The sequence below is a fragment of the Hyperolius riggenbachi genome, chromosome 4 (assembly GCF_040937935.1).
Source record: "Hyperolius riggenbachi isolate aHypRig1 chromosome 4, aHypRig1.pri, whole genome shotgun sequence".
NCBI lineage: Eukaryota > Metazoa > Chordata > Amphibia > Anura > Hyperoliidae > Hyperolius > Hyperolius riggenbachi.
In genome coordinates, this window is record NC_090649.1 from 219820474 (window position 1) to 219847308 (window position 26835).

Sequence of the window (26835 nt, forward strand, 5' to 3'; positions counted from 1 at the left end):
GCTGGAGGCGTCGATAGATTCCTCATCTTGGGATTCTAGCATGTTGTGTTTCTTGAGCAGTTGGAGGCCTTCTTGGAGAGAAGTGATTTGAGCTTGTTGGTGCCCCAGTTTAAATTTGAGCATAAAGGGGAAACCCCACTTATATTGAATGGCTTTTCGTTCGAGGATTGTAGTGACGGGTTTGAGTGCCCGACGTTTTGCCAAGGTTATTGGAGAGATGTCAGGAAATATCTGGATTTTGTGTTCCCCTATTCCTGCTGAGCCCAGATCTCGAGCGGCTCTTAATATTGGTTCTTTTGATTCTGGGTAGTGGAGTTTTAGAATAATGTCTCTCGGGTTGTCACCTGCTTTGTAGGGTTTCAGTGCTCTGTGTATCCGGTCAAACCGAAAAAGTTCCTCTGGTTGATTTGGGACTAGCGCTTTAAATAGTGCCAAGATGAAGGGTTTGATATCAGTAATTGTTTCAGGGACTGCTTTGAGTCGCAAGTTGTCACGTCTCCCTCTGTTGTCGAGGTCTTCTATCTTAGTGTCTTGTGATAGGAATTGCTCATCATATGATGTGAATTTATCTTGCATTGCGTTGACTACTTCGGCAGTTTTGTCCATACGGTTCTCTAATGAGTGTGTTCTTTCGCCTAAATCGTCGATTTGGGCTGAGAGAGTCTGGGTAGAAGAGCGAATTTCCTGCCTTAGGGAGTCTTTTAGCTCAGAGAGCAAGTCCGATATGTCTTGGAGGGAAAAATTTCTATTGTCACTTGCATCAACTGCAGGTTCTGGTTCATCACCTTTATTGTGGGGTTGATCAGGGGAGGGCGTTTGGCTTTTTCTTTCTTTTAGTTTAAAAAAGTCAGCAGGTGAAGTAGTGGATGGGTTGGTTTTCCCAGTTTTGGATGCCATTGTAATGCTGAGGAGAGTAACAGTAACAGGGAGCTGTTTCAAATATTTATAGGAAGGTTTGCAGGAGTGCTAGATGTGACAATGTACAGGTGCTCTGTATGTATGGAGTTAAATCATTGCTAGTAGCATGGAGGTCCTTTTTTGTACACTCGGGTCTCTTGTAGGTGAGTGTTGCCTGGGATTAGGTGGTTTGTAGAGGCCCAGGGGAGTGTGCGGACGATTCAGGTCGCCAACAGCGGCAGACTGTCACTCTGGGAGTATTTGCGCAGGATGCGGCCTAGTTGTGTGGAGAAGCCGGGGCCTTAATTAGGAGGTGCGTCCCGCCGGCAGGCAGTGCTCAGCGCGGAGGTAGTGGAGGACGTCCAGTAAAGAAGCCGCTGGTATGGAGGGGATTCTTAGTCCCCGCTGGGCTTATTGTGTGGCTTGAGGGCGGCTTGGGTTGTCCCGGGGAAGCGGTATGCAGATTAGCTGCTGGTGCGGCTTACCTCGTGGTCTGGTAATGTCGGAGGGACTGGATGTTCTTGTCCACTCCTTTGGCTGAGCTCGGATCAGGAGGTATATTGAGGGCTTGCAGCGGGTGGCAGCTATTTTACCCGGTTCGTGGGTCCGTCAGCTGCGTGTGAAGGAGGATTTAGCTGAGAAGGCTCAGGAGCTGCTCGGAAAGATGTCCTGTCACCATGCCGCGTAGGCCACGCCCCCCTCACCTCGGGTTCACTTTAAGCCACTCCATTTACCTTGCTATCCTGCTGATCCTCTGCCTCTAAGGGCTTGTTTCCACTAGACACCACGCGCGACTGCGAGACGCGCAGTGGCACTTCCTGGTCTGCGAGTATGCCAAAGAATCCCAGAAGCAGTGCCATGCATCGCTATAGGATTCGCTGCCTCCCACAAAAAAAAAATAAAATGCTGCAACGTCGTCCGAATTGCTAAAGCAAGCGATTCAGATGGCAGCAGCATTATCCCTATGGCAGAGTTTCCCCACTCGATTTGCTTGTGAGGAAACAATGTGGATTCGGCCCTATTTACGCAGCAGTGGAAACGAGCCCTAATACTTTTAGCCACAGACACTGAACAAGTATGCAGCAGATAAGGTGCAGTGTTCTCCCCAGAACTAATTAGGTGTGCGGGCCGCCCAGGTATTTTGAAACCCAGCCCGGCTGACTAAAATCAGTGCTGAAAACAAACTGCAGGCAGAGGAGCGCTCCATTGCCTGCTATCAATCAACGCTGCTTTTGTCACTGAACACTGCAGGAGTGCTCCTCTGCTTGCGTGACACGGATCGGATCAAGGTACGTCGTTATCGGAGGGGGGCAGGGCAAGAGCAGTGTGAAGTAGGGAAATGCCTTTTTCCGACTGAGGATGTTGGGAATCCGACTTCTATCCCCCTCCCCTGTTAACTTGCTCCTCGGACGGTAGATACAGCTTCACTGGCTCCGGGCTCTCTCAGAAGCTAGAGCACCAGCCAGTTGCCTGGTCCACACGGTCTCCTCTCTCTGCGATGCCGCATATACTACTTCCTGTTTTAGTGTGTGCAACATTGCACAGAGGAGAAGGCGTGGACCAGGCGGCTGGCTGGCGCTCTAGCGTCTGAGAGAGCCTGGAGCCAGTGAAGCTTTATCTACCGTGCGGAGGGCGAGGTGAACTTCAAACCCTCCCCACTAGCCGCCAACCTCCAGCCTAAGCCACCCTCCCCACTAGCCCACCAGCCGCCCACCTCCAGCCTAAGCCACCCTGCCGACTAGATACCAACTCCTAGCCTGACCCACCCCACTAGCCACCAGGTTGACCACCTACCCAACCCGCCCCACCAGCCTGACCACCTACCCACCAACCTGACCTACCCACCCTACTAGCCACCAGTCTGACCTACTTACCAGCAACATAGGTTAACGCCGTTCTTCCGGGGCCACGCCCACTCTCATTCATACTCTTATTCATACTGGCAGCTGTCCCCCTCTTCTAGTTCCACTGCTATAAACAAATGCTAAATTGCATGTTAGGATGGTTCTGGCAGCCAAAATGTTTTCAGTGAGTTACACAACTCTGTAAATTAACTTTGTCACATGGTCATATAAAATGTTTTCTAATTGCATTTTATAACTGCTTTGTCACATGATGATCAAAATATGTGAGAATATTCTGAACTCTGAAAACCCATCAATAAAATCAGAACAATCTTTGGGACACGGCAGCGTCCAAGTGCAGAGGATTAAGGATAGGTTGACATTATGTCCGGCAAGTGGCAATATGTGCAGTCGCAGAGGCTCAAACTGTTGTGTCTGTTAATACACCTTTTTTGGTATACATTAGTGTCCATTGTAGCATGCTTTTTGACAACAGACTAGCAGGGGAGATCAGATTTAAGTAGAAGGAGGAGTGCTCCATAGTGTATTAAAACTTTTAATAAAAATGACGCAAACATTAACCACTTCCCGACCGCCGTATATACAATTGGCGGCCGGGAAGTGGACCCCGCAAGGACCGCCGTATTGACAATTGGCGGCGGTCCTTGTAGGGGCATGGGCGGAGCGATCGCGTCATCAGTGACGCGATCCTCCGCCTCCGCCTGGCGCCGCTCACCCGCCGCAACATCCCGCCGGCCATACGGAAGCGCCGGCGGGATGTTAACCCGACGATCGCCGCATACAAAGTGTATAATACACTTTGTAATGTTTACAAAGTGTATTATACAGGCTGCCTCCTGCCCTGGTGGTCCCAGTGTCCGAGGGACCACCAGGGCAGGCTGCAGCCACCCTAGTCTGCACCCAAGCACACTGATTTCTCCCCCCCCTGCCCCAGATCGCCCACAGCACCCCTCAGAACCCCCCCCTGCCCACCCCCCAGACCCCTGTTTGCACCCAATCACCCCCCTAATCACCCATCAATCACTCCCTGTCACTATCTGTCAACGCTATTTTTTTTTATCCCCCCCTGCCACCTGCTCCCTCCTGATCACCCCCCACCCCTCAGATTCTCCCCAGACCCCCCCCCCCCAGACCCCCCCACCCCATGTACTGTATGCATCTATCCCCCCTGATCACCTGTCAATCACTTGTCAATCACCTGTCAATCACCTGTCAATCACCCGTCAATCACCCCCTGTCACTGCCACCCATCAATCAGCCCCTAACCTGCCCCTTGCGGGCAATCTGATCACCCACCCACACCAATAGATCGCCCGCAGATCCGACATCAGATCACCACCCAAGCGCAGTGTTTACATCTATTGTCTCCTCTAAACACCCACTAATTACCCATCAATCACCCATCAATCACCCCCTATCACCACCTGTCACTGTTACCCATCAGATCAGACCCTAATCTGCCCCTTGCGGGCACCCAATCACCCGCCTACACGCTCAGATTGCCCTCAGACCCCCCCTTATCAATTCGCCAGGGCATTATTTACATCTGTCCTTCCCTGTAATAACCCACTGATCACCTGTCAATCACCCCCTGTCACTGCCACCCATCAATCACCCCCTGTCACTGCCACCCATCAATCAGCCCCTAACCTGCCCCTTGCGGGCAATCTGATCACCCACCCACACCAATAGATCGCCCGCAGATCCGACATCAGATCACCACCCAAGCGCAGTGTTTACATCTATTGTCTCCTCTAAACACCCACTAGTTACCCATCAATCACCCCCTATCACCACCTGTCACTGTTACCCATCAGATCAGACCCTAATCTGCCCCTTGCGGGCACCCAATCCCCCGCCTACACGCTCAGATTGCCCTCAGACCCCCCCTTATCAATTCGCCAGTGCATTAGTTACATCTGTTCTTCCCTGTTATAACCCACTGATCACCTGTCAATCACCTGTCAATCACCCATCAATCACCCCCTGGCACTGCCACCCATCAATCACCCCCTGGCACTGCTACCCATCAATCACCCCCTGGCACTGCCACCCATCAATCAGCCCCTAACCTGCCCCTTGCGGGCAATCTGATCACCCACCCACATCAATAGTTTGCCCGCAGATCCGACATCAGATCACCACCCAAGCACAGCGTTTACATCTATTCTCTCCTCTAAACACCCACTAATTACCCATCAATCACCCATCAATCACCCCCTATCACCACCTGTCACTGTTACCCATCAGATCAGACCCTAATCTGCCCCTTGCGGGCACCCAATCACCCGCCTACATGCTCAGATTGCCCTCAGACCCCCCCCTTATCAATTCGCCAGTGCAATATTTACATCTGTTCTCCCCTGTAATAACCCACTGATTACTTGTCAATCACCTGTCAATCACCTATCAATCACCCATCAATCACCCCCTGTCACTGCCACCCATCAATCACCCCCTGTCACTGCCACCCATCAATCACCCCCTGTCACTGCCACCCATCAATCACCCGCTGTCACTGCCACCCATCAATCAGCCCCTAACCTGCCCCTTGCGGGCAATCTGATCACCCACCCACACCAATAGATCGCCTGCAGATCCGACATCCGATCACCTCCCAAGTGCAGTGTTTACATCTGTTCTCTACCCTAAACACCCACTAATTACCCATCAATCACCCCCTGTCACTGCTACCTATCAGATTAGACCCCCTATCTGCCCCTAGGGCACTCAATCACCCGCCCACACCCTCAGAATGCTCTCAGACCCCAGCCCTGATCACCTCGCCAGTGCATTGCTTGCATCTATTCCCCCCTCTAATCACACCTTGAGACACCCATCAATCACCTCCTGTCACCCCCTAACACACCTACCCATCAGATCAGGCCCTAATTTGCCCCGTGTGGGCTCCTGATCACTCGGCCAAACCCTCAGATCCCCCTCAGACCCCCTTCCGATCACCTCCCCAGTGCATTGATTGCATCTATTTTCCCCTCTAACCACCCCCTGAGACACCCATCAATCACCTCCTGTCACCCCCCTAGCACTCCTATCCATCAGATCAGGCCCAATACAACCTGTCATCTAAAAGGCCACCCTGCTTATGACCGGTTCCACAAAATTCGCCCCCTCATAGACCACCTGTCATCAAAATTTGCAGATGCTTATACCCCTGAACAGTCATTTTGAGACATTTGGTTTCCAGACTACTCACGGTTTTGGGCCCGTAAAATGCCAGGGCGGTATAGGAACCCCACAAGTGACCCCATTTTAGAAAAAAAGACACCCCAAGGTATTCTGTTAGGTGTATGACGAGTTCATAGAAGATTTTATTTTTTGTCAAAAGTTAGCGGAACTTGATTTTTATTGGTTTTTTTTCACAAAGTGTCATTTTTCACTAACTTGTGACAAAAAATAAAATCTTCTATGAACTCGCCATACACCTAACGGAATACCTTGGGGTGTCTTCTTTCTAAAATGGGGTCACTTGTGGGGTTCCTATACTGCCCTGGCATTTTAGGGGCCCTAAACCGCGAGGAGTAGTCTAGAAAACAAATGCCTCAAAATGACCTGTGAATAGGACGTTGGGCCCCTTAGCGCACCTAGGCTGCAAAAAAGTGTCACACATGTGGTACCGCCGTACTCAGGAAAAGTAGTATAATGTGTTTTGGGGTGTATTTTTACACATACCCATGCTGGGTGGGAGAAATTTCTATGTAAATGGACAATTGTGTGTAAAAAACATCAAACAATTGTCATTTACAGAGATATTTCTCCCACTTAGCATGGGTATGTGTAAAAATACACCCCAAAACACATTATACTACTTCTCCTGAGTACGGCGGTACCACATGTGTGGCCTTTTTTACACCCTACGTACGCTAAGGGGCCCAAAGTCCAATGAGTACCTTTAGGATTTCACAGGTCATTTTGCAACATTTGGTTTCAAGACTACTCCTCACGGTTTAGGGCCCCTAAAATTCCAGGGCAGTATAGGTACCCCACAAATAACCCTATTCTAGAAAGAAGACACCCAAAGGTATTCCGTTAGGAGTATGGTGAGTTCATAGAAGATTTTATTTTTTGTCCCAAGTTAGCGGAAAATGACACTTTGTGAAAAAAAACAATTAATATCAATTTCCGCTAACTTGTGACAAAAAAATAAAAACTTCTATGAACTCACCATACTCCTAACGGAATACCTTGGGGTGTCTTCTTTCTAAAATGGGGTCATTAGTGGGGTTCCTATACTGCCCTGGCATTTTAGGAGCCCTAAACCGTGAGGAGTAGTCTTGAAACAAAAATGACCTGTGAAATCCTAAAGGTACTCATTGGACTTTGGGCCCCTTAGCGCAGTTAGGGTGCAAAAAAAGTGCCACACATGTGGTATCGCCGTACTCGGAAGAAGTAGTAAAATGTGTTTTGGGGTGTATTTTTACACATACCCATGCTGGGTGGGAGAAATACCGCTGTAAATGGACAATTGTGTGTAAAAAAAATCAAAAGATTGTCATTTACAGAGGTATTTCTCCCACCCAGCATGGGTATGTGTAAAAATACACCCCAAAACACGTTGTACTACTTCTCCCGAGTATGGCGATACCACATGTGTGGCACTTTTTTGCACCCTAACTGCGCTAAAGGGCCCAAAGTCCAATGAGTACCTTTAGGATTTCACAGGTCATTTTGAGAAATTTCGTTTCAAGACTACTCCTCACGGTTTAGGGCCCCTAAAATGCCAGGGCAGTATAGGAACACCACAAATGATCCCATTTTAGAAAGAAGACACCCCAAGGTATTCCGTTAGAAGTATGGCGAGTTCATAGAAGATTTTATTTTTTGTCACAAGTTAGCGGAAATTGATTTTAATTGTGTTTTTTCACAAAGTGTCATTTTCCGCTAACTTTTGACAAAAAATAAAATCTTCTATGAACTCACCATACTCCTAACGGAATACCTTGGGGTGTCTTCTTTCTAAAATGGGGTCATTTGTGGGGTTCCTATACTGCCCTGGCATTTTAGGGGCCCTAAACCGTGAGGAGTAGTCTTGAAACGAAATTACTCAAAATGACCTGTGAAATCCTAAAGGTACTCATTGGACTTTGGGCCCTTTAGCGCAGTTAGGGTGCAAAAAAGTGCCACACATGTGGTATCGCCGTACTCAGGAGAAGTAGTATAATGTGTTTTGGGGTGTATTTTTACACATACCCATGCTGAGTGGGAGAAAGATCTCTGTAAATGGACAATTGTGTGTAAAAAAAATGAACAAATTGTCATTTACGGAGATATTTCTCCCACCCAGCATGGGTATGTGTAAAAATACACCCCAAAACACATTATACTACTTCTCCTGAGTACGGCAATACCACATGTGTGGCACTTTTTTGCAGCCTAACTGCGCTAAGGGGTCCAAAGTCCAATGAGCACCTTTAGGCTTTACAGGGGTGCTTACAATTTAGCACCCCCCAAAATGTCAGGACAGTAAACACACCCCACAAATGACCCCATTTTGGAAAGTAGACCCTTCAAGGTATTCAGAGAGGGGCATGGTGAGTCCGTGGCAGATTTCATTTTTTTTTGTCGCAAGTTAGAAGAAATGGAAACTTTTTTTTTTTTTTCTCACAAAGTGTCATTTTCCGCTTACTTGTGACAAAAAATAATATCTTCTATGAACTCACTATGCCTCTCAGTGAATACTTTGGGATGTCTTCTTTCCAAAATGGGGTCATTTGGGGGGTATTTATACTATCCTGGAATTCTAGCCCCGCATGAAACATGACAGGGGGTCAGAAAAGTCATAGATGCTTGAAAATGAGAAAATTCACTTTTTGCACCATAGTTTGTAAACGCTATAACTTTTACCCAAACCAATAAATATACACTGAATGGTTTTTTTTTTTTATCAAACATGTTTGTCCACATTTTTTGCGCTGCATGTATACAGAAATTTTACTTTATTTGAAAAATGTCAGCACAGAAAGTTAAAAAAATCATTTTTTTGCCAAAATTCATGTCTTTTTTGATGAATATAATAAAAAGTAAAAATCGCAGGAGCAATCAAATAGCACCAAAAGAAAGCTTTATTAGTGACAAGAAAAGGAGCCAAAATTCATTTAGGTGGTAGGTTGTATGAGCGAGCAATAAACCGTGAAAGCTGCAGTGGTCTGAATGGAAAAAAAGTGGCCGGTCCTTAAGGGGTAGAAAGCCCTAGGTCCTCAAGTGGTTAAAAACACTTACTCAAAAGTGATGAAAGACAAGCATATCTTGGGTAAAAACACAAACCAATGACCCTGGATGGCAACCTGTTCCTCCTCTGTGGCCGGCAGTGGAGGTGGTCCTGGATGGTGGTGGACCGTGGGTGCCTCTCCTTTGGTCGATGTGTGCGGTAACTTCGTGACGCGCTTCGGCATATCCACGCCTTTGTCAAACGAGTTACTGCCATGCACACGAGGATTTAAATACCTGTTGGTAACAGGAAATTGGTAGTGTGAACCTTAAGGGCATTCCTTGTTAATGACCATCCACTAATCCCATATTTTTACCACATCCCCAAGGTTCACAAATGCCAAGAGAATCCACCTGGGCGCCCTATAGTGGCGGGGATGGATGGGCTTTTGGCCCCTTTGTCTGAATATGTTGATTATTTTCTGCAGCCCATTGTGATGAGGACCAAGGCGTACACCGGGGATTCGAGCCATGTACTGGAAATCTTGGCTAATTTTCAGTGGAAAGAAGGTTATAAGTGGGCATTGTTGGATGTCAGTTCCTTATATACCAGCATCCCTCATCACAGAGGAATAGAGGCAGTAAATTACTTCTTGGCCATTGATGGCATGTTTAATCCTTTAGAAGCACAATTAGTCTTGGATATTCTTGAATTTTCCCTAACACACAATTATTTTAATTTTGGGAGAAAATACTATTTGCAGACCTGCAGGACAGCGATGGGGGCGGGGTTTGCTCTGCGTTTTGCAAATCTCAATATGGCATTTTGGGAGGAGTTTCATGTCTGGGGCGCACATCAATTCGGAGCAAACCTCGCCCTGTACTTAAGGTACATAGACGACATCCTCATCGTTTGGGACGGCACGGAGGAGGAGTTTTCAGAATTTACAAAATACTGTAATAATGCGTATGGCCTGCATTTCACACATGTGATAGAGAAAAAATAGTGTTCCTGGATTTGGATGGTCAAAGGAATATTAGAACCAAAACCCATTTTAAGCCCACTGCAGGAAACTCTTTTCTGCACAAAACAAGCTGCCATCATCTCAAGTGGATCAAAAATATACCACGGAGTCAGTTTTGCAGGCTAAGTCGCAACTGCACAGCTGACACGGATTACCAGGAACAAGGCCAGTATCTAGAGAAAAAATTTCTGGATAAAGGTTATGAAAAATGTACAGTTGCCACAGCCAGAAAAGAGTTAGAAAGGAAAAAGTTGACAACGAGAAAACAGATAACCAAACAAAAGGCCCAAGTTTCGTTACAAACTATAATGCAAAGGCCAACGAGATTAAAAAAAATAAACTCGAGGGGCGCATGCGCGGCGCCGGCGAGGACACATGTGATTCCTTGCCGCTCCGCACCTCGGCTGCTCTCCGACCCTAATTCCAGCGACCATTAGCAGTCCTGCAGCCCCTAAACAGGAAGGATCTACCTCACCAACATGGCAGGGAAGGGGAAGGAGAAGAACGGGCAAAAAAACGCCGCTTCTCCCAACACAAGCAAATCTCCGCCGCAGACAGGGACCCGCTCAGACAAAACCAAGATGGCGGACGAGCACAGCCAGGCCTCCCGGAGCGCTCCATCAACTCCGGAAAGGCAACCAACCTCCACTCGGCAGTTCAACCCAGACCTGGACGAGACCCCTAAGCTACCTCCGCATCAGGAAGATCTTATCACACACATCCAACGAGTCTTTAGACTCGAACTGAAGGAGGCGGTCAAAGATATCACAGATCAGATCAAGGACCTGGGGAGCCGAGTGGACGAGATAGAACACCAAGTGGATGAGATGGCTGAAGCTCAGGAGGCAGATAAGCAGCAAATAGACCAGCAGGCAGAGAAGATCGAGATGCTGGAACTTAAATTAGAGGATGTAGAAAACCGCAGTAGAAGGGCTAATCTCCGCATCAGGGGCCTACCAGAAACGATCACAGATCTGAAGCCTGCGGCCTTAAACATCTTCAGTGCGCTCTTGCCACAAGTGGACCCGGCTCAATTCCGCATAGTCCGGATCCATCGGGCTCTTGCAAAAGTTCGCAACCCAGACCTACCCAAAGATGTAATATTGAAATTGCAATATGAGGAGGTACGAGATATGATCCTAGAAGCAGCCCGCAACCTCACCACCTTACCGAGAGCCCCAGCCAATGTCCAGCTATTTGCTGACCTGGCCCCATCAACCATCCAGCGACGCAGAAACCTTCGCCCTGCCACGCTATCTCTCCAGAAGGCAGCGGTAAGATATAAATGGGTTTTCCCCTTCTCCTTAATCTTTACGTATAACGGCACTATATATACCAGTCACACCTTGGAAGAGGCACGCAGGCACCTAGAACAAGCGGGAATCCAGATGGAACCGATGCCACCCGCTTCGCTACCACAGCGAAACTCGCGCCATGCCAGGGTATGGGCGTCCAGAAGACACCGCCTGCGCCCGGCGCAACCCTCAAGATCTAACATCTGATTCGCTTTTTTACCCACCTGCACATCCAAGGACTATCCTATGAGGTGAAGCTAGGGCCCCACGGGTCGGCTTCTGCAGTCATCTTTTTCCGGGTGGAACTGAGTAAATCCATGCTTACCTGACGGACTCCTTCTGAAGCAGTTCCCCTACTACGCAGCTGCAAATGTGAGTACTGTTTCACACACTTTGGGCCATAAACTTTTTATTGCACAAAAACACTGGACGCAGGTCCTCACGTTTGAGCCATATGGAAACTAGGAAAGAGGCCCCATCTAAAAACTATTGGAACTTTTAATCCCCTTTGACAGTTTGGAATATATTATACACCATTATATGACCCGGGTTCTCCCCTTAACGCTGTTGGCCGGACCATTATACACAGCGTGTCTAAGTGGACTCATACCGCTATATAGGCTGCAAAACAGTTTTCTATTTTTATTGTTTCTATATTTTTTACTTTTGGATATCATTCTTTCTTCATGGATGCCTACATATACTTAAAGGTCTTTTGCTGCTCCTTTTCCTACATCAGAAATAAGGACCTAGTCCTAGCAATACATAACCATTAGATGGTGCTGCAGGACAAGAAATGCTGTTCCTTAAAATGTTGATAATACACTAACTTTTTTTTTTTACAGGAGGTCGGAGGCAGAGGGGTAGAAAGTGCTGTCCCCCACACATGAACAGAGCCGAGAGTAGTATAATAATGCTCTCTGCTCTCTTCATCACTTTGAGGATGTTCTCCTCTCTATTGGTGTATCAATATGCTATCTACGTTACTGGGCCACGTTGGCCATGTTTTTTGTTTAAATGTCAGTTACATATGCAGGATATTCGATGCTGGTCGGTCCGGTGGGGTGGGGGGTGGCCCCTGGGGGGGGGGGGGGGTGGCCCCTGGGGGGGGAGGGGGGACTCATGGATCTACTGAAAATCCTAAAACTGCTAAATGCAACTCTAATCTACCTAAAATATGACACAAGTTAATATAATATCGCATAATGCGAAGGGCTTGAATTCCCCATCAAAAAGAAGAAAAGCCTTCTTAGACTATCAGAAATGTACCCCTGATGTAATATGTATCCAGGAGACACACTTTACAAAAACCTCATTCCCCAAATATTTCCATATGCACTATCAAAGATATTTCTTATCGTCAGCATCCACTAAGCACAGAGGAGTGATTACGCTCCTTAAAAATACATTTCCTTTTGTTCTTGAAAACACTATCACAGATGACGAGGGATGTTATACTATCCTAATTGGCACTATCCAATCACAAAAAATATGCATTATAAATTTATACGCTCCCCCGGAAGCCCCGTTAACTCCGATTGCAATCATTAAACAAATTGAAAACTACTTCAATTATTCTATTATCTGGGCTGGCGACTTTAATATCGCCCCCAATCCCAGTGTGGATAGATCTCAACAACCCCCGTCATCAAGACAAAAGCAGTTCTCCAAATCCCTGAACAAAATCTATATAGATTATCACCTTGTGGATTCATGGAGGGAATACAATCCAGTGGCACGAAGCTACACTTTCTTCTCCACGGCACACCATAGCTACTCGAGAATCGACGCAATCTTATTATCCACAACCCTAATACCCAAATTAATTTTTGCAAGACATATGATCAGCTCATGGTCAGATCATGACATAGTCTGGACGGCATGTTCCTCCTTGACCACACCAATTGCTAGACCACCCTGGAGGCTTAATGAAAGTCTGCTAACAGATGGGGAAACTGTCCTGGAGATTGAGGAGCAGCTAAATAACTACTTCAAAAGTAATGACACGGAACAAATCAGACCCGATATACTATGGTTGGCTCACAAACCAACCATCAGAGGGCACCTTATAAAAATCGCCTCCCACGGGAAAAAACTTAAAAATGAAAAGCAACGCAATCTTGAACATAAACTAGCACTACTCCAGATGGCGCATGCTTCTACTCCCTCGAGATATCTCTATAAACAGATACAAGATATACAAAATCAGGTTAATATCCTCCTCTCGGCTCGGACGGAAAAGGCCATTAGATGGACAAAATCTAAGGTTTATGTACAATACAATAAACCAAACACTTGGCTCGCTAGAAAACTTAGGCAAACCCACTCCTCTAACAAAATTCTACAAATTAAAACCAAACAGGGTGTCACTACCTCGGACCCACTCAAAATACATACTGCTTTTGCAGAATACTATAAAAACCTATATACTGCCAAACCCACAGGGGCTCAGGCTGCTGAGAATAACGCCTTCTTTCAGAATTTAAGAACGCCCGTCCTTCTCCCAGATAAAGCCTCGACCTTAAATATCCCAATTTCAGAGCTTGAAATTTTCCTTGCCATAAAACGATTAAAAAATGGGAAGGCTCCGGGCCCCGATGGCTTTTCTGCTATTTATTATAAAAAATGTAAGAGAGTACTTATACCCTATCTTAAAAAGACATTTAATTCTATCTTAGAGGGCAAAGTTCCGGCACCTGAATTCCTTCAGTCTACAATAGTAGTGATCCCAAAGCCTAAGCGTGATCCACTAGATATTAAAAACTATAGGCCTATATCCCTCCTAAATCTCGATTACAAAATTTTAACAGCAATATTGGTTGCCCGGTTGAATAAGGTATTAGGTCCACTTACCCATAGAGACCAGGTAGGTTTTGTTCCCCATCGTCAGGCCCCCGACAACCTCAGAAAAGTAATAAACATAATACACTTAGTAAAAGCCACCAAAACCCCGTTTGCCCTGCTGTCCCTCGACATGGAAAAGGCATTCGATACAATAGACTGGACCTTTATGCATGCCACCATGTCGAGGGCTGGCATAGGTGGCTCATTTATAAATGCCGTTACCGCTTTATACTCCAACCCTGTGGCACATCTGAAGCTTCCCACTGACTCCCCTACACCAATACCTATCCGGAGAGGAACCAGGCAGGGCTGCCCCCTATCCCCAGCCATATTCGCCCTAGTAATTGAGCCCCTAGCGAACAAAATTAGGTCCACTATTGACATTCAGGGCATAAAAATTAAGAAATCTGAATACAAAGCCAACTTATTCGCAGATGATTTACTCTTAACCCTTTCCTCTCCTCACACATCAATCCCAAACTTATTACAAATAGTTAAACAATTTGGTCAACTCTCTGGCCTCACCCTGAACATCAACAAATCAGAGGTTATGTTTGCCAATCTTACTAAATTGAGTGCAGAGGCCTTGGCTAGCAAGCTTGGCCTATCTTACCAACCCAAATATATTACCTATTTAGGCATAAAAATTTCTACAGACCCGTCCAATCTTTTTGCATTAAACTACAAACCTGTTCTGTCCGAGCTGAGAGGAGACCTGCTGAGGTGGAACTCTCCATCGATTTCCTGGTCAGGTCGCATACAATCCATACGTATGAATCTTTTGCCAAGGATCCTCTACCTATTTAGATCACTTCCGATACAAATAACCAAAGCCTCCTTAAAAGACCTCCAAACTTCAATCTTTAAATATATTGCGAATAATAAAAAAAGTAGAATCAGACAATCAGTCATGTACCTCAATAGAGACAGGGGGGGACTGGGGGTCCCTGATCTTTTTAGCTACTATAGAGCGGCCCAGATAGCTCAGATGGCACAAGTTCATGCTACCTCCAATAGACCACTCTGGGCTGAAATAGAAGATGACCTACTGTCACCAATCAGTTTGGCGGCCCTCCAGTGGTCTCCGCACCTCTCCCCGGCAAAGTATAAAAGACAATCACCCCTATCAGCCCACTCACTTTCCATCTGGCAAAGACTGAGAATTAACAAAAAATTACAATCCACCATACCTCTCCTAATGCCAATATTGGGCAACCCTGACTTCCCTCCTGGACTGGACTCACGCCCCTTCCATTGGTGGGCGTCTCATAATCTCCTCTCACTGACAAATTTTCTGATTAATGATAAATTCCCGAATTGGCCCACATTCTGTTCACATATAAAGTTCCCTCCCACAGAGAACTATAGAGCTGTTCAGATTTATCACTACTTGAAAGCCCTCACACAATCGAACCCTATTCCCACAAGGCAAACTACTTATGAGCACTGGTGCAGTCAGAGGCCGCTGGAGGGCGGACTCATATCTTATTTATATTCTATCATATCCCAACCTTTGGAGCCAAACAAGCTCCCGTCAATGATAGCCTGGGAGGAGGACCTGGGGCAGGAACTTGACATGAAGCAATGGGCTAAGTGTTGCCTGACTTTAACCAAAGGCAGTAACTACTTCTCTCATATTGAGACTAATTATAAAATTTTACATCGCACCTACATAACCCCCCTGAAACTGCATATTATATCCAAAGACAAATCTCAGTTATGTTTTAGAGGATGTGGACAGGTAGGCGATCTTGCACATATTTGGTGGTTCTGCCCGATAGCTAAGAAATACTAGGCCCAGGTGACCTCAGCTATAAGCACAGCCCTTGAGATACCTCTCCCTCCTGACCCCCTTCAATTATTATTAGGACACAAACCTCAGGGATGGAAATATCCGCAACATAGACTAGCTCAGCATGTGGCAAAGGCGGCTCGTCTCCATATAGCTCGTCAGTGGCTAAAACCTAACCTTTTACTGGACATGGCGGACGCCATCATTATGGACATACTCATCTCTGAAAGATTACTAGCAATTATAAATGATACGACGCTATCTTTTACACGCACCTGGCAACCATGGCTCATGGCCTCCGAGTCTCTGGGACTACGGTCCTGTGCCCTCGCCTTTTAGGGGCTATGCCCGCCTCGGTGACTGTCCTGCATTAATAAATAAAAAACTGACCTGCATGTATAGTTTGTGTTGTTAGTTGGTTTATGTGTTATGTTACTAAACTGTATGATACCCTTTGCTAAGGGAATTTCCAAAAGCTGTAAGTTTTCTACTGAAATTTTCAATAAAATACTTTGAAACTAAAAAAATAAACTCAAATTGGCCTTTATTGTTAAGAGACCCAATGCTTCAGCACAGACTCCCAGTGCGACCTCAGACTATATTCAGAAGTGCTAAATCCCTCAAGAACAAAATCGCTAAGAGCAATATTGGTCTAACTGGCAAGCATCCAATATTCCAAACGACGTTGTTTACAGTTCTAGGCAACCACAAATGTGGCAAAGCACGTTGCAAGTGCTGTGGCTATATGAGACAGAGATGTAAGGAGTTGCAAGTACACAACGAGAAGATCACTCAAGCAACTGATCAATTGTTCATCTACATACGTTGTATATTTATTGGCTTGCAGTTGCCCAAAATATTATGTAGTAAGAACGACCAGGCCCCTAAGAAAAAAGATTTGGTGAACACAGAAGGGGCATTGAGGAAGGAACAGAAGGCCAGTGTCCCGCGCCACTTCCTGACCAACCATGGGCAATCCACTGACAGTCTAACAATAGTGGGTGTGGAATGTATTCCACCTGAGCTGCCCAATGGATTAAGATTCAGGAGGCTATGTGGATCTTTAAACTAAATACGTTATCCCCAGCGGGCCTCAATGAGGCAGTGGAGGTGGCTAGATTTATTTGAAACATCTAATGCCGTATTATGTGATCTTTATTGCACCAGTTCCGTTTTACCTTTTTCCTTTCCTCCTGATATTTCCCCCCCCCCGTTCCTTCCCCTCCCCCCCCAAAAAAAAACCTTTCCCTTCCCTCCCTCCCCTTGTTTCCCCACATTTCATCTCACTTTATTTAATCAGGCAATTTCATTTAGACCTACAGGACGATGCAGACCATATTTGGTCTGTATTGTCCAAAATATTCAATCCTGGCAAGGAAGAGTGAAAGCTAGGAAGAGAGGAATCACTCTATATATATATATGTGCAATAGTCATATTACCTTTTATATATGTTACGTCCAGAACCCGAAGTGTGGCCACTTCGTGTTCTGGCCGGTCAATGTGCGAACTGGCCGCTGTGCTGCGGCCAATGTTAGAAATGGAATGTTGCCCTGTGAAGATTAATGTGTTTTCTTGACATCTCTGGCCAAATGTAGCAAAACTAACTTAATTTAATGAAATGAAGCCGGCAGCTTCAGCTATCTCTCCTTCCCCTGCCTCTCTCTCTCTCTCCTATGGGCGCTGCGGGGGGTTCGTGGCTGCAGGGAAGCAGAGCGGGGGAGGCTGCAGACATCGCTTCTGCCAGCACCCGCTCTGCAGGAACGGCAGGATTGCCTGCCACGACGAACGACTCTGGGGGACACATGCCCCCCCCCCATCCCCACTTGGCTGCTAGTATTGGGGAGGAGAGGAGGCAGGGGGGGAAGAGAGAGAGTGGAAGCCGCCGGCTTCATTTCATTAAATTAAGTAAGTTTTGCTACATTTGGCCAGAGACGGCCAGAAAACACATTAATCTTCACAGGGAAACATTCCATTTCTAACATTGGCCGCAGCGCAGCGGCCAGTTCGCACATTGACCGGCCAGACGCGAAGTGGTCACACTTCGGGTTCTGGCCGTAACATATATAATCTTAATATTTCATTCATTGTATATATGTTTTCATTGTGTATTTGTTATATTTATTCTGATATGTCACGCCCTGTGTGGTTCCAGTTTGTGTTATGATAATGTGGCAATGTGACACTAAGTTAGAGGGCTTATATTGTTCCTCCTCTTCCGGGATCAGTCCTTTTTTCCCTCCCATGCTGTGAGTATGATCACATTTTGAAAAAACGACATGCTAATACAACGGCCAACAGGTCACTACAGCGGACATGCAAATTTAGTGTCCAATATTTTACCACATCGGTTAATCGCCGCCAGTCAAGCTTTTAACAAGCTGACTTAAAAGGTTTACATGTTGCTTAGCAACCTATCAGAGCAAGAGCGGGCAACTCCCCCTCTCTATGACTCGGCTTCCCACCAGCCACGCATTGGAGCGAGAGACGGTCACGCCTCCTGGCAGTGACTCATTTCTTATTTGCGCTCCAGCGTGGTTGAAGCCGGACGCACTGCCTGTTACTCCCCATGTTTACGTCCTCCCTCCCCTCTCTTCCTAAGGAATCCAAACGATCCTGTCATGGGTAACTTTTTTCGCCATTACAATAAAGGCTACTTCACAGTGCTCCAACAGTCCGATCGCAAACCTTTACATCTACGGATGGCTGAGCAACAGTTAACCTACTCCGTGATTTAGGGCTCCCCATTGGCTCTCCTAAAATTGAGGTCATGAGTCTTCAGGTCAGAAGTGAGAAAGAAGGATCTCACCCCCCTTTCTAATGTATACATTTCATGCATCTTTTTTAATATTATAGGCATTGATATTCCTTTATATACTGTATCTGTGATAGAATATATATATATATATATATATATATATATATATATATATATATATATATATATATATATATATATATATAATTTTTCCAATAGGAGGTCAGCAGCTCCCACAACCAGACTCCAAGAGGGAGAGGGTGCACGCAACCAGGGGCGCCCAATTCCCCTGTAGTATAAACAAAAAAAATCCACGGGGTTGCAGCACACAAGCTCTAGTTTATTGAGCAAATAAGAAAAGCTTACAGCAAACGTTTCGGGTGATCCGCAACATTGACAAAGGATACGCAGAAACGCGTCGCACAGTTACTGCACACATCGACCAAAGGAGAGGCACCCACGGTCCACCACCATCCAGGACCACCCCCACTGCCGGCCACAGAGGAGGAACAGGTTGCCATCCAGGGTCATTGGTTTGGGTTTTTACCCCAAATATGCTTGTCTTTCATCACTTTTGAGTAAGTGTTTTTAATCTTTGCGTGATTTTTATTAAAAGTTTTAATACACTACGGAGCGCTCCTACTTTTTTTCTTGTTGCTACAGTTACACCCTTCAGCCGGGGTAGAGGAGCTGCTAGTTTCTGTATTAAAGGACAACCAGAGCTGTGTTTGACTAGTGCAAGATTGTACATCGTATTCTTTTCTTGTGATATCAGATTTAGGAGGGTTCTGGGGGTTTCCAAAGACGTTGGTCAAGACTGAGTTTGTGTTCCATTCCAGCTACAGATGTAAAATGGATGTCTAAACACAACCTAGAGATGACAATAGAATTAGTCAACAAGTCTGTTAATCTGCTTCTTTCTGTTGTGGAAACACTTTCTTTACATGTGTACTGTGAACCCAGCCTAATGTAGCTCCTAAAATGGGGGCATTCATCTACAATTAAGCTGCCATGTCAACCAGTACAACGCATAGGGCTCTATTCACAATAAGCAGTTCGGTAAAATCATTTTGGACGGTAAAATAACTCATGCAGTATTTTACACTTTTTTTTTCCAAATTCACAAAAATGTTACCCCATGAGGCAGAAGTTCGGTAATTTACTGAACAAACATGCCTCAATTCACTAAGCCCTGGTCGGTAAGTGTCCTACTTACCAGCCTTCTAGCAGGGCAGCAGGCAGGCAGCTGTCTGTGTGACTCAGGTTTTCCGGCCTGTGCATACATCCCTTTAGATGTGCTTCAGCCACCAGGGGAACCTCTTCTGTGTGATACAATACAAATATGCACATCTAAAGGGATGCAGGGATGTCCGCAAAATTGTCAGTTTCTTCTACTTTGATATACTGAAAGACCCACCGGCATCCCTGTCACATCCAATCACTGTGAGAAGCAGGCTGTGTGGGTCTCCCTATTGGCTGCCTGGCTCTCCCCAAAGGCTGTCTGTTAAATCTACCACACAGAGACAGCATTGGGAAAGCGAGTTATCGGCTGCTGTGAGCTGGAGAAAAATACTGAACACTTCTGGTCGGTAAATGACATGCGGAAATCTTTGTGAATTGACATTTCTTGAAATCCCCCGAGGTAATTACCGCAAAAGTCGGTAATTTACCTCACTAGATAACACTGACAGAACAAAAAAAAAAAAAAAAAAAGTAGTGCGGTACACCCCTAATTATATATTTCAAAACACACTCCAAGGCGGGGTTTTATTTGAACCAGAGTTCTCTTATTTATTCTTCATACGTTATTTCTTCAATTTGCAACAGGTTTCATGGCCAAAAGCCGCTTCTTCAGAGGCACACCGTACACAAAGCATCCATGGGCCTACGACAAACTCCTATCCGCAATCTGAACTCTGTACAAAGACTGCTCTCAACGATGATCCCAGTGCCGTGTGGGCTGCACAAATAAAACCTTGCCTTGGAGTGCGTTTTGAAATTTTCCTCACTAGTCAGGAACTGTGATTTACTGTGCAGTTTAGTGAATTGTAACTTGGGAAGGTGATCAGTAAAATCAGCTGTTTTCAGCATTACTGAATGCGGTAATGCTTTGTGAATAGAGCCTATAATCAGGCTACCAAGGGCTTGATTCACAAAGCGGTGCTAACCTACTTAGCACGTCTAAAGTCTTTAGACGTGCTAACCAGGGTGCTAAGTAGGTTAGCACCAGATTTCTCAATCAGATCGCGCGCAAAATCCTATGCGCGTGCTAAGTCCCATAGGCTTTAATGGGCACTTCGCGCGGAGCGCCCTGCTCTCTGTGCAGTGCGTGCATAGAGTTTTACACGCGAAAAGCTCATTTAGACATGCTAAGGGGGTTTCCACAGGCGTGCTAACAGTTAGCACCGCTTTGTGAATCGAGCCCCAAGAAGGAATTAAAATTAAAGTGTCTCTGTACTTACCTTTGCCCCCAAGTTAAGGAGTTGCTCAGAAAAGGACTGTGAATAATTTTCTGTTTTACTGAATGACCACACATCTACAAAAGCGATGACACCTGGAAAATATGTAAATGCTGTGAATATTTCAAGCAAATCATTTAGACCTATATTTAGTCTTTATAAAAGGAGCTATTTTACTTATTTCATACTCCACAATACTCAGTCTGGCTACATAAAACTGAACAAGCAGCAACACTCCCCAGCTATGGGTGTCCCGTATGGGGCGATGTCCTCTCACTTTGTCATTTGTGTTACTCATGGGAGGGACAGGAACATTGTGATTTTTCCAATAAAAGGGACACAGGTAGCAATAAAACATTAATCGTTCCTAAAAGCTTTCCCTGCTGAAAAAACAGTTGTGATATTGCTGCATGTGTAAATGCTATAGGGGAGACTTCTCACTGCTCGTCTTTTGTTACGCTCATGAAGGAAGCAAGTGAAATTTTCCTAAACTTAGACACAATGGAACACACATTCAATTTTGATTGGCCAATGACTGGACAATTTTACCATTTCCATGTAGTGTGAGAGCCAACAGATTGTGTAAGTTCTTGTACTACATGGAAGTAGTAAGATTAGCCAATCACGGACCAATCAAAATTGGATGTGTGTACACACAGGAAGTTTGAAATCCTTTAAAGTAAACCTTAGATGAACAAAATAAAATAACTGATACTTACATGAGGCTTTCTCTAGCCCCCTTCAGACTGTGCCCGCCCTCCCCATACCAATCCTTTATTGGCTGGCCAGTCTCATTTTTCTGGGACGGACTAATCTCAAATATCTGAAAGGGGAAGTGAATCCAGCACAACAAAATGTTACTGATTTGATTTAAAGGACTACTGTAGGGGGGTAGGGAAAAAAAAATTTGAACTTACCCAAGGCTTCTAATGGTCCCCACAGATGTCCTGTGCCCGCACAGCCACTCACTGATGCTCTGGTCCACTTCTGGAATTTCCGACTTTAAAGTCGGAAAACCACTGCGCAGCCGTGTCCTCGCTTCCGCTGATGTCACCAGGAGCGTACTGCGCAGGTGCAGAACGTACTGGGCAAGTTCATCTCTTTTTCCCACTACCCCCTACAGAACTCCTTTAATTTAGCACAGTACAGTAGTCTGGATGGATGTCATACATTTAGGCAACTTATGACACATTTGGCAAAATCGAATACAGCATGCCTCGTATACAGTGTAAGAGCCGGGCAAAGTGTCCATTGTCTGTACAGAGTGCTAACAAGCGCCCAGCCTTTGTAGGAGAGCAGCTGAGAGGTCGTCAGCTGCATCTCCTAAACAGGGCTGTGGAGTCAGTACAAAAATCCACCGACTCCTCAGTTTAGGATTCCACCGACTCCGACTCCTCTAATTTGCATATTACAATCTTGTTGATTGAAAGTATGTAACATGAAATTCGTCTATTATCTGCCAACGCTTAGGAATTTTAAAACACAACTGAAGTGAGAAGGATATGGAGACTGCCGTATTTATTCCCCTTTAGTCATAGACTAAAACTAGCCCTTGCTAAGAGTACTTGTATAAGGTACATACCGGAACATCTATCAGGCCCTAGGCAATGTAACTGTGGGTACATGTAAGAATGATGTGCAGGTCCTCTGCAGGGTAATGAGGGGATTCTTCCTCTATTGCACAATCTGAACCAGGTTTATGGGTGATAGACAACACCTCTGTGTTCAATGTGGATTCCCTGCAGCTCTGTGGGGAGTGCATGTGTAGAGTATAGTACTACTTTGTAACAAAGTAAACCTGAGACAGATGAAATTAAAGTGTTATACATACCTGGAGCTTCCTCTAGCCTCCTTCAGGCTAATCAGTCCCTCGCTGTCCTCCTCCTCCACCACCTGGATCTTCTGCTGAGTCCAGGTACTTGAGCCAGTCTGGCATAGTGCGCATGCATAGCACTATTGCGCAGGTGCAGAATGCTCCTGGCTGTAGGAGCGGCACGAGGCCGGACTGCACTGACTGGCTGAATTGCCGGGACTCATAGCAGAAAATCCAGGTGGTGGAGATGGACAGCGAGGGACTGATTGGCCTGAAGGGGGCTGGAAGAAGCCCCAGGTATGTATAAAACTTTTATTTTCATCCGTCACAGGTACCATTTAATTTGTAGTCACCAAACTAAATTTTAACAACATATCAAATTATTTGATTTCATGAGCAAAGAGTGTATATATTTATATTGTATATAAAGTGGTGTGAAAAACTATTTGCCCCCTTCCTGATTTCTTATTCTTTTGCATGTTTGTCACACTTAAATGCTTCTTCTCATCAAAAACCGTTAACTATTAGTCAAAGATAACCTAATTGAACACAAAGTGCAGTTTTAAATGATGGTTTTTATTATTTAGTGAGAAAAAAAACTCGAAATCTACATGGCCCTCTGTGAAAAAGTGATTGCCCCCCCTTGTTAAAAAATAACTTAACTGTGGTTTATCACACCTGAGTTCAATTTCTGTAGTCACCCCCCAGGCCTGATTACTGCCACACCTGTTTCAATCAAGAAATCACTTAAATAGGAGCTATCTGACGCAGAGAAGTAGACCAAAAGCACCTCAAAAGCTAGACACCACACCAAGATCCAAAGAAATTCAGGAACAAATGAAAACAAAAGTACTGTAGTTGAGATCTATCAGTCTGGTAAAGGTTATAAAGCCATTTCTAAAGCTTTGGGACTCCAGCGAACCACAGTAAGAGCCATTATCCACAAATGGCAAAAACATGGAACAGTGATGAACCTTCCCAGGAGTGGCTGGCCGACCAAAATTACTCCAAGAGCGCAGAGAAAACTCATCCGAGAGGCCACAAAAGACCCCAGGACAACATCTAAAGAACTGCAGGCCGCACTTGCCTCAATTGAGGTCAGTGTTCACGACTCCACCATAAGAAAGAGACTGGGCAAAAACGACCTGCATGGCAGATATCCAAGGCGCAAACCACTTTTAAGCAAAAAGGACATTAAGGCTCGTCTCAATTTTGCTAAAAAAATATCTCAATGATTGCCAAAACTTTTGGCAAAATACCTTGTGGACCGACGAGACAAAAGTTTAACTTTTTGGAAGGTGCGTGTCCCGTTAAATCTGGCGTAGAAGTAACACAGCATTTCAGCAAAAGAACATCATATCAACAGTAAAATATGGTGGTGGTAGTGTGATGGTCTGGGGTTGTTTTGCTGCTTCAGGACCTGGAAGTCTTGCTGTGATAGATGGAACCATGAATTCTACTGTCTACCAAAAAATCCTGAAGGAGAATGTCCGGCCATCTGTTCGTCAACTCAAGCTGAAGCGATCTTGGGTGCTGCAGCAGGACAATGACCCAAAACACACCAGCAAATCCACCTCTGAATGGCTGAAGAAAAACAAAATGAAGACTTTGGAGTGGCCTAGTCAAAGTCCTGACCTGAATCCTATTGAGATGGTGTGGCATGACCTTAAAAAGGCGGTTCATGCTAGAAAACCCTCAAATTAAGCTGAATTACAACAATTCTGCAAAGATTAGTGGGCCAAAATTCCTCCAGAGTGCTGTAAAAGACTTGTTACAAGTTATCGCAAACGCTTGATTGCAGTTATTGCTGCTAAGGGTGGCCCAACCAGTTATTAGGTTCAGGGGGCAATTACTTTTTCACACAGGGCCATGTAGGTTTTGAGGTTTTTTTTCTCACTAAATAATAAAAACCATCATTTAAAACTGCATTTTGTGTTCAGTTATGTTATCTTTGACTAATAGTTAATGGTTTTTGATGAGCAGAAACATTTAAGTGTGACAAACATGCAAAAGAATAAGAAATCAGGAAGGGGGCAAATCGTTTTTCACACCACTGTATGTATTTATACATTTGCATAAATCAGCATCAACGCAGAATTATTTCCATCTCATTGACCATGTCTATTAGTGACACGGCTACACATCAGGCTTTATACTTACAGCATAGATGTTAATTAGTACAGTGTTCTCCCCAGGCTCTTTTTGCCGGGTGCTCCACCCGGCTAGTTTTGGTGAGCACCCGGCTGTCATTGGCTCACCACCTCCCATGCTGTGAGCAGAGTTGCTTACAGAAGCACCGGCCCTGCATTCTCTCATCTCGCCCCACCCGGCTACTTTTCATGCCACCCGGCTACTTTTTCATGCCACCCGGCTACTTTTTCATGCCACCCGGCTGGAAAAAAATTTCTAGGGAGAACACTGTAGTATATATAAGAGATTCCTGTGTACACATCATATATACTGTACACAGTCACAATCAGATATGTATATCTGACTTTAAAAATACGGGGACTGCTTTATTGAAGCAGCACAAGTAACTAATTTTGATTGGTTTAGTTCATTTTTGTGGACTAAGCACAGCTATTACTGTATGTATCAATTATTTATGACGACTATCATCTGAGAAATAGAACATTTTATCATATTTTCTCTTTTAATTACAGTTTAAAATCATTAGTAGTCGGAGCATTTTTCCCAGACTCCGGGCACCCAAAATTGCCCCAACTCCGACTCCACAGCCCTGCTCTTAAGCCTCATCTACACGCGTAGATGAGGCTCCGATGTTACTTATCAATCGAGCCGCTGATGCGGCTCGATTGATAAGATCCGACAGGGCGTATCTTGCTACCGCTGATTTCCTGCTCGTTCCCCGCGAGGGGACAATGGCAGGGAATCGAGCGGAAGATAAGCGGCGCGGCGATGAGCATGGACGCAGCGCGTCGACGAGCGGGGACGCGGAAGAGGCGATCCGGCGACTAATCGTGCCGCGTGTAGATGAGGCTTTAAAGTAGCCTAACTAACAGTGGCAAAAATGCACCGCTAGATGCTAATTTTCCAACTTGCATGCAATTTTAAAGGGCTGGTGAAGTGAGAGGGATATGGAGGCTGCCATATTTATTTCCTTTTATGCCGGGAATATACGGTACGTTTGTACCGCTCAATTATGCCCCCGGCTTGATTCCCTTATCGTCTGCTCATTTTCCTTTTCTTTTTCCATTGTCCCGCCCGTGGTATCGACTGCGGAATCGATCCGGCGGGTGATCGGACATGTCGGAAGCTGTCGAGCCATCTAATGGCTTTTAGCCACAGCTCCTGAACAAGCATGCAGCAGATCAGGTGTTTCTCACATTATTGTCCGATCTGACAAGATTAGCTGCATACCTGTTTCTGGTGTGATTCAGCCCCTATTGCAGCAAAATAGAGCAGCAGGACTGCCAGACAACTGGTATTAATTAAAAGGAAATTAATATGGCAGCCTCCTTTTACTTCTCACTTCAGTTGTCTTCTAATGCAGCTTAAAATGGAATGAGGCAACCCAAATCGGCAGGAGGTGAAGAATACAAGCAGCATGCAAATTGCTTTAAAAGGGATACTGTAGGGGGTCGGGGGAAAAGGAGTTGAACTTACCCGGGGCTTCTAATGGTCCCCCGCAGACATTTTGTGCCCGCGCAGCCACTCACCGATGCTCCGGCCCCGCCTCCGGGTCACTTCTGGAATTTCAGACTTTAACCACTTGAGGACCCACCCTTTACCCCCCCTTAAGGACCAGCGTTATTTTTTGTGATCTGTGCTGGGTTATCTCTGCAGCCCTCAGCACAGATCAGGTTTAATGCAGAGCGATCAGATCGCCCCCCTTTTTCCCCCCTATGGGGATGGTGTGCAGGGGGGGTCTGATCGCTCTGGTGGGCAGGCTAGTTGCGGGGG

General features: G+C 45.6%; 1 protein-coding gene across 1 annotated transcript in view; it reads right to left on the reverse strand.

Annotated features, from left to right (window-relative positions):
- Positions 1–26835, reverse strand: part of LOC137504755 (microcephalin-like) — a 121988-nt gene that overhangs the window by 62201 nt on the left and 32952 nt on the right. The window contains exon 3 of the mRNA XM_068233339.1: positions 21102–21193. Coding sequence (XP_068089440.1) covers positions 21102–21193 — 92 coding nt within the window. The remainder of the gene's footprint in view (positions 1–21101; positions 21194–26835) is intronic.